Source organism: Chanodichthys erythropterus, chromosome 11, assembly GCF_024489055.1.
Source record: "Chanodichthys erythropterus isolate Z2021 chromosome 11, ASM2448905v1, whole genome shotgun sequence".
NCBI lineage: Eukaryota > Metazoa > Chordata > Actinopteri > Cypriniformes > Xenocyprididae > Chanodichthys > Chanodichthys erythropterus.
This window is the reverse complement of record NC_090231.1, coordinates 34,305,360-34,321,288: the sequence shown is the minus strand read 5'-3', so window position 1 is coordinate 34,321,288 and position 15,929 is coordinate 34,305,360. Positions and strand designations below refer to the sequence as shown.

The following is a 15,929-nucleotide window of genomic DNA, read 5'->3' as shown; positions in this document are numbered from 1 at the left end:
CACTATCCACTGTGCGATGCTTGTGTAAAGTTCGGGGTTAAAGATGGCCTTCTTAAGCCTTGCCAGAGGGCCATCAGCATCCACTAGCCTACACCTCATAAAGACATCACAGTAACCTTTGAAGTCATTACAAGGAGAGCCAGGCTGTAATGTGATGACCTTTCTTTCAAAGAACTTAGCCCATCTATCTGAGCTAGTGCTGCTGCAAGTGTTGGGATGACCTACAAAGACAAAAAGAGAGAATCTGTGCAATTACTTTTGGAGGAAATTGTTCAAAAATGTTTTAATGACAATGTAAAAAAAAAAAGCTATGTTAGGTGCTGGATATTTGTTTGGTTCTGGACTGCATTTGTGAGAAAGCTGTCAGTGATGGCATGCGTTTCTCACCCTTCTCCATACAGCACACATGACACAGCTCTGTTTCATCTTTCCCCTCCTCAGTGATACAAGTGCAAACTTCTAGATTATACTTCTGACAGATTGAGCCAGAGCAACCCTAAAAGATAAAGAAATTCAGACAAAATGTTCTTAAAACAAAGACACATATTACACACACAAATGCACATATACAGAGACTGAAAGAAATATTAAATGCTTTGAAGTCTTCATGTGTATTAGCACTGAAACAAAGGATATCATTTGGGCCAACATAAAAATACTCTTTAACCCAAAATCCGTTTTCATTTAATTCTTGTCTTTTTAGAGCATTTTAGAGCAGTCAGTGCTGTAAACAACAAAACATTAACATCCAAAAGGGTTAAATCATTCAGAAGCAGAACTTACCCCATTAATGCAGACTTGTGTATTTGAGTGGCAAGATGTCAAGTTTGCTTTGGGCGTTGAGGTGGGGCACTGGGCGGTGTTTCCATTGCACTTGCCCTCAAGAGCACATTCAGATTCATCCCTACACTTCACATCACTGCCCTTAAAGGTACATTCTGGTGTGCAGCATGGACCCTGACTGGGACTGCAAGAGAAAAGTTTTGAGAAATGAATGCTTTATTCCACTTAATGAAAAATGTGTTTATAAAAAAATTTACTACTAATGATACAGTATTGTTAATGCAACCTTAACATCTGGTGTTACGTAATGCAAGTCAAGACCAGATGTTATAGTAAAGGTGTTGCAAAAAAGACATTTCAGATAAACTAGTCTATATGACACCTTAAAGAACTTCTGTTAAGCAAAAACTGATCTAAGGATAAAAGATTCTAATGAACATACTGTATGTTGTGATGTTAAAGCTAGTGTTATTTTAGTATTATTTATGTACTATTATAGTATGTACTTATATTATGAATTAGCTTGTATTTTTTATTTTCATTTTAGCTTATTTTTTTAGTTAGTTAAGTTTAAGTAATTTTGTTTTGTCAATTGTTATATTTATATTAAGTTTAATTTTTATTTCAGTTTTAGTAATTATAGTACTTAAACTTGTTCATATCAGTTAATTGCCAAGCCAACATCACAAATTTTTCATCTAATATTTATATTTTAGATCATTTCAGGTTTATTTCAATTAATGATTTTTAATAGTTTTCTTACGCACCTGCATCGACAGCCTGGCTTTAGTTTACACTTCAGCTCATCGTTCGCATTGGCATCATAGCAGCATTTGTCCTTGCATTGATCGCTATAGCCACAGTCACACTGTTCATTAGCCTCAACCATACCATTACCACAGATGGGCTGTCCAGATTCTGGAAAAGAACAAAGACAGTAAGAGAGACAAAAAGGGAGACAGAAAAAATAAGTATTTATTTTATCATTGCCGCATGATTATGACTTTTGCGACTTCGATGTAAGGTAGCTACAGATCAGCACCATGAGCTCATTACAGTGACAATCCTACTGGAGCAATCTCAGGTTGAGTGGCTCATTTGAGTCTATCGCTGTGATATCTCATGGCTCATGGTTACCAGCCCTGAGCCTTAAACACTACCATGCACCATTTTCTTGTAGGAGGTTAAAATCTCACCGACAAAGCAGGACAATCTCTTCTTATCCAACACCTGGCTGATGTTGCGAATGCTGCAGATAGAGAACTTGTTGTTGTTGGACTTGTCTCCTGATGTGGCTCTGGCATACATAATGTAGTTGCCTCTTTCTTTCTGGTCCTGAGCCTTAGCTTCTCCTGGAGTGCAATCAATTCCTGAGTCATGCTGGAAGACAGAGAAAGAGAGACAAGCATAATCAGCAACAAGCTTACAAACACACTTGAAATATTCACTATCCCTGCAGTGCTTGCCACTGAAGCCAAAAAGGGTTGGAATTGGAAACTTGGTCAGTACAAGAATGAAAAATAAACACTAAGGTTGCTTTTGGAAGTGTTACTAAGACCAGCAGGGGGTGCTCACCCTGCAATCTGTGGAGGCCCTATTGCAACATAACGGGGATGGGATGGGACAATATACTGTAAAAAAAAAAAAAGAAAAAAAAAGATGCTTAAATGTAGTCTTGATTCTGTGTGATCATTAAAAATCTCAGGGTGCCCCTTGAAATTAATATACTTGTATCTCTTTTATCATTAAAATGCCAAATTCTACAATTTTGGCATTGTAATATTCCCCATGTACACAGGACAGCCTGACCAGACTGGGAGAGCAGTTAAAAACCAGAAAACCAGGTTTAGGTTGGTTTGAGGTTTTTTTTTCTTCTATTGCTATTGCTATATATATGCTGCACATTAGTGGCGGTAGCAAATATCCATTACATTCTCTTTAAAAAACTTTGAATGTGAGAAAAATGCCTTATAAAGGTAACTAAATATCATTATTCTAAAATTCTATCTAATATTCTCCTCACAGCTGAACTATATGTATTTGGCAGAAGCAAGAAACATCTTAATTGGCCTGCAGCTAATAAAAAAACTAGACAAACTATCCAACACTATTTTTCAATGGGCCATGGGCCAGTTCTTGACAATTGCTTACTGAAACGAGCTACAGAGGATTGAGCAAATACTAGGTCAGGATATTATAACAGTCTGGCTAGATCAATCTGACAGTTTAAAGGCCTCAAAGGCAGTACTGTAATGTGTGCTACGAATTTGTTCATAAAGGATTCAGCTGAGGTGTGTAGTCTACTGCTAATCTGTCTAGGATGCCGAACATGAAGTGAGAAGGACTCACCGGAGAGCCGAAGTTATGTCCGACCTCATGAGCGAAGGTGATGTGGGAGACTTTAGGGGGAACGTGTGAAGCGTAGTTTTGCACTGTGATGATACCAGTGTTCAGAGACTTCCTCTTTCCATCAGAGTACGGTTTATTCTTTTCACATATTCCACCAGAGCTGCCTGAAACGACACATAAGATAAATGATGATATCAGTATCCCCATCATTCTTAAGTGGTGAATTCATTAAAGGTGCCGTAGAACTTCTTTTTAAAAGATGTAATATAAGTCTAACGTGTCCCCTGAATGTGTCTGTGAAGTTTCAGCTCAAAATACCCCATAGATTTTTTTTTTATTCATTTTTTTGAACTGCCTATTTTGGGGCATCATTAAATATGCGCCGATTCAGGCTGCGGCCCCTTTAAACTCTCGTGCTCCCCACCCCCGGAGCTCGCGACTGCCTTAAACAGCATAAACAAAGTTCACACAGCTAATATAACCCTCAAAATGGATCTTTACAAAGTGTCCGTCATGCAGCATGTCTAATCGCGTAAGTACAGTATTTATTTGTATGTTTACATTTGATTCTGAATGAATTTGAGGCTGTGCTCCTTGGCTAAAGCTAACATTACACACTGTTGGAGAGATTTATAAAGAATGAAGTTGTGTTTATGAATTATACAGACTGCAAGTGTTTAAAAAATGAAAATAACGACAGTCTTGTCTCCATGATAGAAACGAAACTTTAACCACATTTAACAGTGCATTAGCAACATGCTAACGAAAGACAATTTAGAAAGACAATTTACAAATATCACTAAAAATATCATGTTATCATGGATCATGTCAGTTATTATCGCTCCATCTGCCATTTTTCACTATTGTCCTTGCTTGCTTACCTAGTCTGATGATTCAGCTGTGCACAGATCCAGACATTAATACTGGCTGCCCTTGTCTAATGCTTGAACATGAGCTGGCATGTGCAAATATTGGGGGCGTACATATTAATGATCCCGACTGTCACGTAACAGTCGATGTTATGTTGAGATTCGCCTGTTCTTCGGAGGTCTTTTAAACAAATGAGATGTATATAAGGAGGAGGAAACAATGGAGTTTGAAACTCAATGTATGTCTTTTCCATGTACTGAACTCTTTTTATTAAACTATGCTAAGGTAAATTTAATTTTTAATTCTAGGGCACCTCTAAGGAACATGCTTTTGCTCTACTCATAAACATGAACAAATAATTTATACAAGCATCCCAAGACCATCACGTGAATGTAATCAAAGTTATACATTTTTAAAGTCAAACTTCTATCTTAATTTAATATGCAGAGATAGCTATATTATAGCTCTATTAATATAAATAATGTTGCTCTCTCAACCTGCTGATCTGTTTGTTTGAGTATCGCAACCATCCTGGCACAGGAACACTGGCTCAACCAATTGTGTGAGTTTGGGGATGAGATTCGGGGATCTGTTTGTCCAACCAATGGAAGATGGGGGAAATGTTCTTTGGTGACACTGGTGTTTAAACTTGATTAAATAATCAACACTGAGACGTGTAGAAATGAAGTGATCTCACTGTAGCTGTGGCTCAGATGCCCACAAAAGCAGCAAATATCACCAAATACAAATGACCAGCGTAGCATACACATAGACAGAGGGCAAAGACGTGCCACTAATACCTTTAAAAATATTTCTGTGTGAAAGTACTCCAACACACCTTCTGTTCAAATTTGGGTAAAGCCAGTGTACTGGTTGAAGTAGTGTAGTGTAGTGTAGTAATGCAAGTAATAGGTGGTCTACACATCTCACATTGAGAATCTTTATCCTAAGAGTTGAGTGTCACATATTTTTTGAAATTTGTCATCTCAAGCCAATGCTTTTAATGACAAATACAGCTATACAAAATACATTATTAGCATAGTTTAAAGGTCCTCTAAGCGATGTCACGTGTTTTTAGGCCAAAACATTTTAAATGCGCGTTCATGACTGTTACAGGAAGCACGGAGGGGAGGGGGAAGAGGAGGTGGAGGGAGGGTCTAGCTATCCTCTGTTTTGTTTGACAACACTTCGAACTTCAACAGGAACTTACTCCGCTCAGGATCGCTTAGAGAACTTTTAACAGCATCAAATTGTAAACATGTGTGAATTAATTTTCTGTTATGTTCCCTGAATAATGATACAAACACACATGCATACAAACATGTATGATGATAAGTTCATTCACTCAGCTGAGTGGTTTAGCAAGACAGCAATTGCTGTTGTCCCTGGTAATTAGCCTGAGTGAAATCAAAGTAGCAAATTTAAACAATGCTAATTTACCTTTATTGATTGACAGGATTCTTTTTGAGGATTTGTGTTCCCCCTCAAGAACAGTGTTAAAGTGTAAATGAAGTTTTTTAATTTAAGTGCAAAGACTTAATTTTGTTGAATTATATATTACAGACCTTATATTGCAGTGTTGTTCTCTGGGATATTTTATTTTCAAAGTGACATTGAGAAAAAAAAAAAAAAAAGTTATGTAGAAATTAGCTTGTTTTATGCTCAAAAATATCCGTATCGTGAAATAAAAACTGAAATATGCATAAGCATTCAGTCCCATCTGGTGCAAAATCTCAATTGCCCTAATGAGGACTCAACTGCCTTACAATAGGCTACGCATATTAATAAGTCTTCAAGTCACTGAATCCTTTAAACAAGACAACATAAAGAAACTATGTGTTTATGCAACAAGCTGTGCATTTGTCTATTGGTGAGTGTCTGTACAGCAGGCAGAAAACTGAACTGAAGTGCTCAGAGCGATCTCACAATTTGAATGAGCCAAAGAGGTGAAAGGGATGCACACCTCCCCAGCAACATGAATACATGAATAGAAACGAACACAAATTAAAGGTGAAGAAAAGAATCTCTCACTATCAAGGTGTGCAAGTTTGCGTTAAAGAAAGGCAAATATGTGAAAACACGAATGGGGTTTTTATCAAGCAGAGCTGAAAGGAAAGTTGTGTTGAGCTTTATGGATCTATTCTGTATGCAAAGCATGGATGTCACTCTGCCCTTGTCTCAACTTCTCTTTACCTTGAGACTAATGCAGTTTAGAAAAGTTTACAAAACAAAAACAAACAAACAAACAAACAAAAAAAATCTTAGACTTGTATTATGTCTATATGAATGTAAACAATTACTACAGACTGATCCTAACCCCAGACCAAAACATTTACAATATTTAATTAATTTTTTAAAATTATTTAACATGCAATTCATTATGATTATAATTAATTTAAATAATACTATTTATTTTTATTATATTATTTAATCAGTTTTTCAAATGCAGATGACCACAAAGGACACATTTAAAGAGATAATTCACCCAAAAATGAAAATTGTCATCATTCTTTTGATGACAGCAAAAAAAAAAGAAAAAAAAGAAAAGAAATTCATACAGGTTTGGAACGACATGACGGCGAGTAAATGACAGAATTTTTGCGTGAACTATCCCTTTAACTAAAATCTGGGGACAATTAGGGCTCCAAAGTATAGCAGAGTAAACACGTGTACACACACACACACACACACACAGTGTGAGGACTTTCACTGATAGATTTTTCATCAGGCTGATTGTAATGGCGATGACATGACCAGTCCCACATTCAATCATTAGCATTAATACTCATTAACATCAAGCCTGATTTGCAGGTCTTTAGCCCTGCATCCTCTACCTCATCTCCCAACATCCATGCTGATTTAATTTCTGATTAGCAGACACTATCTCACTCACACACCCTGTATGTGCAGCTCTGATCATACCTGAAGGAGCCCCAACCCAGGCTAGACCCAGGACTCCATCATCAAAATCTCTATCTGTGAAGACGTAGGCTAAGCAGTAGTCATCATGATTCTGCTCCGAGTTAAGCTCTAGAAATTTCTCAACACCGATGTTGGCAAATCGGAAAGGGTTAGAGCGATCCGTCTCATCAGCGGTAGTGTTGATCTAAAATAGAAACACAAACAGACTTCAGTTTAATACAACAGTTGGCTATTATTTGTACAATCTACATGAGATCTAGGATGGATCTAACATTTTATGTCCTCCTTTGAGTTAAAAAAAAAAAAAAAAAAAAATTATGTAAAAGTGTTAGATGGTCGTCACCGACTTTTTCACTGTCTCATTCAAGAATATTGCATTAAAACACTGTCAAGTTAAATTTCGCTTTTGTGCCTCAAAAAAAACAACAACAACAAAAAAAAAACACTTTTGTCCATAACTGTTTTTAAACACATTCTGTGTGAAGAGCCCATTAAAGGGATAGTTCACCCAAAAATGAAACTTCTGTCATTAAGTACTCACCCTCATATCATCCCAAACCCATAAGACCTTTGTTCATCTTCTGACTTTTTCCACACAAAAAGTATTCTCGTCGCTTCACAACATTAAGGTTGAACCACTGTACTCACATGGACTATTTTAACAATGACTTTAATACCTTTCTGGACCTTGAAAGGTACAATGACGTTGCTGCCTATGTGTGGTTCAGAAACCCTCAGATTTCATTAAAAATATCTTAATTTATGTTCCGAAGATGAACAAAGGTCTTACGGGTTTGGGACGACAAGAGGGTGAGTAATTAATGACAGAAATTTCATTTTTGGGTGAACTAACCCTTTAAACAGCAAAATAATTATTTGTAGAGCAGTAGCCCAGGACTAAAAAGAGCTGCAGTACATGGACTGACAAGCTTTTATTGACATCTGGTCAATACTAAGTGAGATCTGTAACCCCTCTGTACAACTGTAACAGTTTAAGATAGGTCGGTCAATATGTAACTAGTCTTCGAGGTAATCATGATGGATAAGAAGAAGAATATCTTGTTTAAAGTTCACAGATTAAATATGTCAAGAACTGGACATTCTTACATTAACTACCTAGCAGTCTCAATGCATATTACAATTGCAACAGGAAATGACATTCACATAATAGAAAAGCACCACATCTCATGTAGACGGAGAAAGAAATGAAGATAACAGTGAAGAGAGAAATGCACTCACCTTGATTCTCTTCACCATGAAGCTGATATTGCGGATGCCCTGAAAATCCGTGCCTTGATAGATGGAGTCAATGGCCTTCACATGACTGGAAATCTGCATAACCCAAAAGAACAACCCTATGAATGTGTAATATAAAACAGAGCAGGCACCATTTGCCATTAAGACACCTGTGCATAAGGTGTACCTGTGCGATCACAGCCTCCCTGGAGCCATAGTATTTGAAAAAGAGGTGATCTGTCTGGATGAAGAGCTGACAGGTATTTTTCTCTTGCTGTGCTGCACGACGTTTCCTCAAGATTACCGGCCCATCAGCTATCTCTTCATCAATGACATGGGTTGTCTGCTGCTGAGAAAACTGCAGGACACATAAGAACTTAACTGAGAAGACAGACATTTTTTGGGCACAGAGATATACAGAATTATTTATTTCAAATCAATATTTAGTCTTTCTCTGGTGTATTATGGCATAGTATCAAATTGAAATCTAAACTTCAGAATCATGGGAAAGAGGAAATTTTCCAGATCTCCCTGTGTGTCAGGGTTTCTATGTTTGTTTGTATTGTTTGTTTGAGATCAGAATCTAGTGCTAGCTGGTGATATTAGGTGGTGTTCAGCTGAGTTGTATAAACTGGGCTGTTGGCGCTGACCTGGGTGGGCTCCTCCACTGCAGATGCCTGGTATTTCTTCATTCTCTCAAATACAGAGTGATCTGCACAACCACCTTCTGCTCCGTACTTGTGAGGGTAATCTGCGAAGAGAAAAATCAAGAGTTAACCAATGCAACTCAATGCTTGTGCATTTCAAAACTATATTGTTAACATGTGTAGTCTCTAATTAAGCAGCCTGCTGCACTTAACCTTTACTTAACTGACCTTTATTTATTTAATTATACCCTTTTATTTAGACTTAATCTTCCTTTTTATTCATTTTTAACTATTTTAAACCTCAACAGAATATGATACATAACTGAAAAGACACCGAGTCAAAACTTTACATTTATCCTGAGGCGAAGCCTCTCAGCAAAGAAACTGCACAGAGTATTATCACACATAGCTGTTACCAAGTCCAACTATTTCTGTTACTGTGATGGGAATATTTAATGATATTTGACGTCTCACCCTTTTTGTAGCTGCAGAGCTTAAAATAAATAAATAAAATAAATAAATAAATGAATAATAATAATAAAATAAATAATACAATTATAGCAAGTATGCAAGGTAAGAATTTTTTTTGACAGAAAGTTCATTCTGGATCCTGTTTTCTCTGCTTGCAATAACCAAACATCAGCAGAAACGAAAATGAGAGTATAATCGAATGTCTCTCTAGATATTGTATATTTTTAATGGAAAGTGTATATTGAAATTCTGCCAGCATCCATAATCAAAAAAAGCACTTGCTCCCCTCCTGCTGGCAGGTTAGTCAACCGAAGTGATCTGCTATATGCAATCTAACTTTCAGGAGAGCAGTGCCTCCAAAAAATGCAAGCCAGTAGGGTGGAAGCCTCTGCGCACACACACACACAAAATGGGTGCCCATGTTTTATGGGGACTTTCCATAGACATAATGATCTTTATACTGTACAAACTATTTTATCCCTAACCTTAAACCTACCCATCACAGAAAACTTTCTGCATTTTTACATTTTCAAAAAACATCATTCTGTATGATTAAAAAATTACTGGTATTACTATTGTTAGAAGGACATTCGGTTTGTCCCCAAAATATGGCACATACACACACAGGCACATATATACATGCACACAGTTCAATTGGCACAATCTGACAAACTGACTCATGAAACCGTCTGTTACTTATAATCAAAGATGACTTAAATTCCAATTGTTTTATCAAACATTTGGAGCATTCTGTAATAGAAATTTTTGATGATGATGTGACCATTATGTTGAGGACCTCTGGATTCAGCCTTACACTAATGCAAATTTAAAGTGACTATTTCAGGCATGTTATTTCAAGCTCCTAGGCCTTTTTATAATATTCATATCAAAATGTAAAATGCTGTCAGTACAGAAAGGAATATTCACTGCCCTAAAATTGGGCATGGGTGTCATTCTGACAAAAAAAAAATCATCTTGTCATTGACAGAAGACTGACGACCAGAGGAGTATCCACCCAACTCATAGATTAGATAAGAACAGACTGAAGAAATTATAAAAATAGCACAATAGATCATAAGCAGAGTGCATGTGTACCAGTCTAATTACCCATGACAGGTTTATTCTGATGATTTCTCAGTCCCAGGCCTGCCAGACACTCTCAGTGAAAAAAAGAGAGTTGGTCTAATGAGACAGCAGAGCATCTATGAGAACTCCACAGGGAACTATAACCACACATAGATGCTGAGGATCCCAGATGAGTTACTCTCATGATAATCTTTACAATTCAGCATCATGTGCATGGTTGAGTGGAACTGCTGCATTAGCCTGTCCGTGCCTGGATGAGTGACAGGCCAAAAGGTGTACGGGAAGTGTGAAGATACTGAGCTTTCGATGTGAGACAGCACACTGAAAAACATCTCTCTCTCTCCTGAGAGAACTTGAGCAATGTTTTCTTCAAGCAGAAATGGGCTGTGGTGGAATAATGTAAGCATGTACAGACATCTCTGTCAGGTGAGGGCATGGAGGAGAAGAGAATATGTACAGTATGTGGTTGAAAGCGTCTTGGTGGTAGTTAGGGAAAAACTGACACTCTGAACTCTGATCACAACAACTCCATTTCTTCTCTGTGAGGTTTTTATTGTTCCACACTGAATGCAGCCCCATTCAAATGCAAATTACGGTGGGCAGAACAAGAGAGACATCTGTCTAGAGGAAACGAGTGCAAAAGAAAATGACAAGTGCCTCAAAGAGAGAATAGAAATCTATCTTCTGAGAGGAAAAAAGCCTCTTGCTTGTCAAAGTAATCGAAATGGAAGCATGGCAAGCTTTTAGCTGAAATCCCAGATTCATATTTTTGCTCTTGAGAAAATTAACACAAAAATGTGGGTTGTTTGACTGGAAATTATTCATGTACTGACACATTTTTGCTAATGTAAAGTAATGAACAGCAAAACAACAACACAAATAAACTGACAAACAACCACTCGGAAACACAAGACTAAATCCAACTGTTGATGTGACAGGTTGTGCATGCCTCAAGTGGCAAGTGTCGAGTTTCAGTATTAACAACCCATACTGTGAAGATTGAGCTTATTAAAATATGCAATAATACCAGCTTAAATTCTCAGAAAACTCCATTATGGTGGACCATTAAGTATAAATGACACTGAAACAAACCCAATGTGAGTAGGCATCATGGGATTGAGGTAAATGGTTAGAGGCAAATGCATCAATAAAGTACAGTAGATGCAGGGGCGTCATGAACTGTTTGTGTTTCGTGTGGAAAATACTAACCCCCAAATAAAAATGACTGTATTATTTATAATAAAACTTTAATAATAATAATTCTTTCACTGTAATAATTACTGCAATGTCATCATATTCGATTATACTTTTGAATTATCACAGCAAGAACATTCATTAATGCATTTGTTGCTATTCCCGAACATTACGAATACAAGTAATGCATCAATTCAGTCTTTCACATATTTTATAGCTTATAATTCACCAAAAGGCAACAACAATGGGGCACTATTCATTTTGTGAATAACAGATATCAATAAAACACATTGATGTCTATGGAAGTGGCAATAATACTTTCAAATATAATTTGACAGTGTATATTTTACAAACTATAAATGTTTTTTTCCAGAACTTCTCTGTATTTAAATGTCAGAAACATTTAGCCAAACATTTAGCTTTAGTCAAACAGGAGTCTTCCTTATTTAGACAAATTGATTAAAATTGAGCCTAAAATATGGTCAATTACAGTGTTCACAATTTTGATTCTATCATTTAATGTCAGTAAGGTTCTCCTGTAAGTGTATGTTTCAAGAGGAGAAACATACCCACATTTCTAAGCCTGGCATGAGCCAGTAAGTGACCCAGAGTTCACTCCCCTCTCCTTCTGACCTCTATCCTTGTGCTTCAATAGACCACTGTCAGCTACAATTAACTCTTTCTCTTTCCCTCCCACTGAAACAAACTCAAAGTCCCAAACTGACCTCATCCACTCTTGCAGTGAACATACATTAGCTCTCTTTAATGATGATAAACTCTCTCTCACTTATTGTGCATGAGCACACTCAACATGCAAGCTGGAGTGAGCCATTACAGTGTCTTCAGCAAGGTTTCCAGTCATCTGATGATTTAACTGAATCTATGGTGTATGTGCGTAAGCTAGAGATAGTCATCATGTTTTTCCCACAGCCAATACTGATACTGAGCATTTTACCACTTCACAGAAATAGAATGACAGAGCTGTGTGGATAAGACACTCCATTTCCTTTTGCACTTCCACATGCTGGTAACACTAGTGGTTAATGGTTCAAATTATTCATGGTTTGGTTATGTTCAGTTGTTATGTTATGTTCAGGGGGAAAAAAAATAAAAATGAAAAATTAATAAATTCAATAAAGAAAAGAGTGTGTCGAACCATGGGTGGAGAACTGTACGGTCAGATTTTTTTTTTTTTTTTTTTTACCTAAAACTGTTACACCCCTAGTTAACACTATACTTTATAAATCAGCAAATGCTAGGTTTTTCCTTGTTTTGTATACATTTAAGAAAGCTTTACTGAACAATCAGCATCCAGCACCAGAATAATCCACTTTAAATGTATACCACTGTTCAAAAGTTGGTACATTTTTGTTTCTTATGCTATTATTCTCATTTATTATCATCAAAAATACAGTAAAATCATAATATTGTGAAATATTATTACACATTTAAATGTTAAAACGTTTCTATTTTAATATATTTTAAAACATAAGCTGAATTGTCACATGATCCTTCAGAAATCATTCTAATATGCTGATTTGGTGCTCACAGAAATTCCTTATTATATTAAAAATAGGGAACATTAATACATTTTTTTCCCAGTATTCATTTTTTTCAAAATAATAAAAAAAATCTTACTGAATCCAAACTTTTGGACAGCAGTGTATATAAAGAGGATAGCATCCCAGTTTACAAGCAGCTAATCTTTGACAGGGCAATGATGTAATTTTTTTATCACCTCTTTGTACTAGGTATTATAACAGTGATAACATATGCTAGTATTTAAGAGGCTTTATCAGACTGAGGAGCAGCAAAAGTGCACCACTATGTTTGATTGAGAGGGTAAGTGAATGACAGAATGCAAGATAGGGAGAGTGGGACAAAACATAGTAAAGTCTAGTGCGTATTACAATCCTCAAGTTTATTGCATTTGACGTTGTAGTCTTTGTGCCTTTAGGCGAGAAGGGGAGGCTCACTGCATTTTTGCTGTGTTCTAAACTGGTTTATTTGTGTGCCAATGATTTATATTACACTAATTCACCCAATTTCATGCTCATGATCCAAAATACCTTTTCAAAAGAGTATAGGATAATAATGACCATCATAATATGCTGTGATTCCAACATTAACAGCACTTTTCCATCCAAACGCAATCAAAACATGCAATTTGAAACCAATTCCATAATCCAGCCATTTTAACAGCTCTCATCACACTCAAGAGAGTCTCAAAACATCAGTGATTGGAGACAGACCCACTCAGACACATTCATTTATCAGCTCAAAAAAAAAAAAAGCTAACATGATGTGGATCTTCAACTATGTATAACCTTGATTATACTGAAAGCAGTTTATTTACATTTACAGTATCTAAAACTGACTTGAGCAACTGGTTAGCTTCAAATTACTTTTATTTATGTACACTACCATTCAAACATTTGGGGTGAGTATGATTTTTGATATTTAAAGAAATTAACATTTATTCAGAGAGGATGCATTAAATTTATCAAAACTGACAGTAAAGATTTTTATACTGTTGTTACAAAAAGATTTATTTTTCAAATAAATGCTGTTCTTTTTGCACATTTTTAATTAAAATAATCCTGAAAAAATTATATATTATATATATATATATATATATATATATATAATATCATTCCACAAAAATATTAAGCAGCACAATAATTTTCAACATTGAAAATAATTAAATGTTTCACGATCCCCAAATCAGCATATTAGAATGATTTCTGAAAGATCATGTGACACTGAAAACTGAAATAATGATGCAGAAAATTCAGCTTTGTCATCATAGGAATAAAATGACATGAACTTATTTTAAATTGTAATAATATTTCACAAGATTTCTTTCAAAAACAATTAAAAAACCTTACCGACCCCAAACATTTTTAACAGTAGTGTATAAAAAGTTTGTTTGCTAAATATATCTCAGCAAACCATAAACTATACTAACACTACATACAAAAAAATCCAATCAGTAAGCTCGACACATGCACACTATGAAACAGGAGATTATTAAAGGATAGGAGTGATAGGTCACTCCACTGCTAATATTAGCTCACCGATGTCATCCTCATGGTAGATGACTGAGTGGTAGGGCACATTCTGGTCTTTGAGGTATCTTTCTGCTGGTTCTACGTAGTATGTTCCATGATGGCTTTTAATGAAACCATCAAACTTCCCATCAATGATAGAGCCATGGGTCAGAGTGCCCTTCTCACCTGCAAGATAAAAACAAACCAAAGGTTAAAGACCAAAGGCAATTGTAAAGTCATTCAGGGTACAGAAACAGCTCTCTCTCTCTGTGCTTGAAGACAGTGGCCATGTCATGAAATATGACAGAGGAAGAATGAGAAATGCTTCCATAATATGATATGCTTTTATTCAAAGTGACTAACAAATGAGGACACAACAACAAAAATGAGTAATAAGGAGGCAATAATTGTCTGAAATGTTGCAAAAATACCAGCCAGAACCAAGAACAAAGTGAGACAGTAGAACATAGGTACAAAAATATTCTTATTTTAAGAATTACTGCATTAACACTTTAATGCTCAGGTTTGTGCCAGAGGTAACAACATTATAATTATTTGCTTATTTTTTTCAAAACATACTATGCAGCTGTTTTGCAATATTTATAGGTGTATTTTTCATGTAAATATTTTATAAATATAACTTTAGCAACCAATGGGAACATTTTTCTAGACACTCCCATAGAAACCCATGCAAAGATTTAGATAAGAAAAATGTTCCAATTACAGAAAAAAAATAACACCACCTAAACCATCTCACAATGTATGTAAAACAATGATAAATATAACTAAAATACATTAAAAATACTGTTGATATGAAACAAAAACAATCACAAAAAAAAAAATCTACAAAATCACTACATGCAGTAAAAAAGGCAAAACATCATATAGATCCATTATACAGTTTTTTTAAATGGGTTAACAGTCAAGTACTCAGAAAAGACATGTCTTTAGAAATTCTTTGGTAGTGAGGAACAGGGAAAATTATTTTACCATCAAGGAACAGTGAACGTGAACTACACCAAAATATTTGAAGTGCAGCACAGAAACAAACAGGGGAGTGGAGCTTCCTACGCCGACAGAGCACATCCTGGAAAATTCTGCTTCAATTTCAAACAGATTGCCAAGTTCTGAATGTGTGTTCATGAACTCTTAAAGGGGGGTTATCACACACAGTTTCTGCCAATCTCATGTTAATCTTGAGTACATATAGAGTAACAATGCATCCTTTTTATCTCCGAAAAGTCTTTAGTTTTGCCATATTTATAAAAGATAGATACGCTAAACCAATTCTTTCCGGAAAAAACTGAGATCCTGGAGGCGT

At 35.9% G+C, this 15,929-nt stretch overlaps 1 protein-coding gene across 1 annotated transcript in view; it reads right to left on the bottom strand.

The window, feature by feature from the left end:
* Positions 1–15,929, bottom strand: part of adam10a (ADAM metallopeptidase domain 10a) — a 77,573-nt gene that overhangs the window by 5,048 nt on the left and 56,596 nt on the right. Inside the window, exons 4-14 of the mRNA XM_067399528.1 lie at positions 14,636–14,794; positions 8,811–8,911; positions 8,348–8,518; positions 8,164–8,256; positions 6,925–7,108; positions 3,133–3,296; positions 1,980–2,163; positions 1,551–1,701; positions 784–967; positions 388–496; positions 1–221 (exon numbers count right to left, since the gene is read on the bottom strand). Coding sequence (XP_067255629.1) covers positions 1–221; positions 388–496; positions 784–967; positions 1,551–1,701; positions 1,980–2,163; positions 3,133–3,296; positions 6,925–7,108; positions 8,164–8,256; positions 8,348–8,518; positions 8,811–8,911; positions 14,636–14,794 — 1,721 coding nt within the window. The remainder of the gene's footprint in view (positions 222–387; positions 497–783; positions 968–1,550; positions 1,702–1,979; positions 2,164–3,132; positions 3,297–6,924; positions 7,109–8,163; positions 8,257–8,347; positions 8,519–8,810; positions 8,912–14,635; positions 14,795–15,929) is intronic.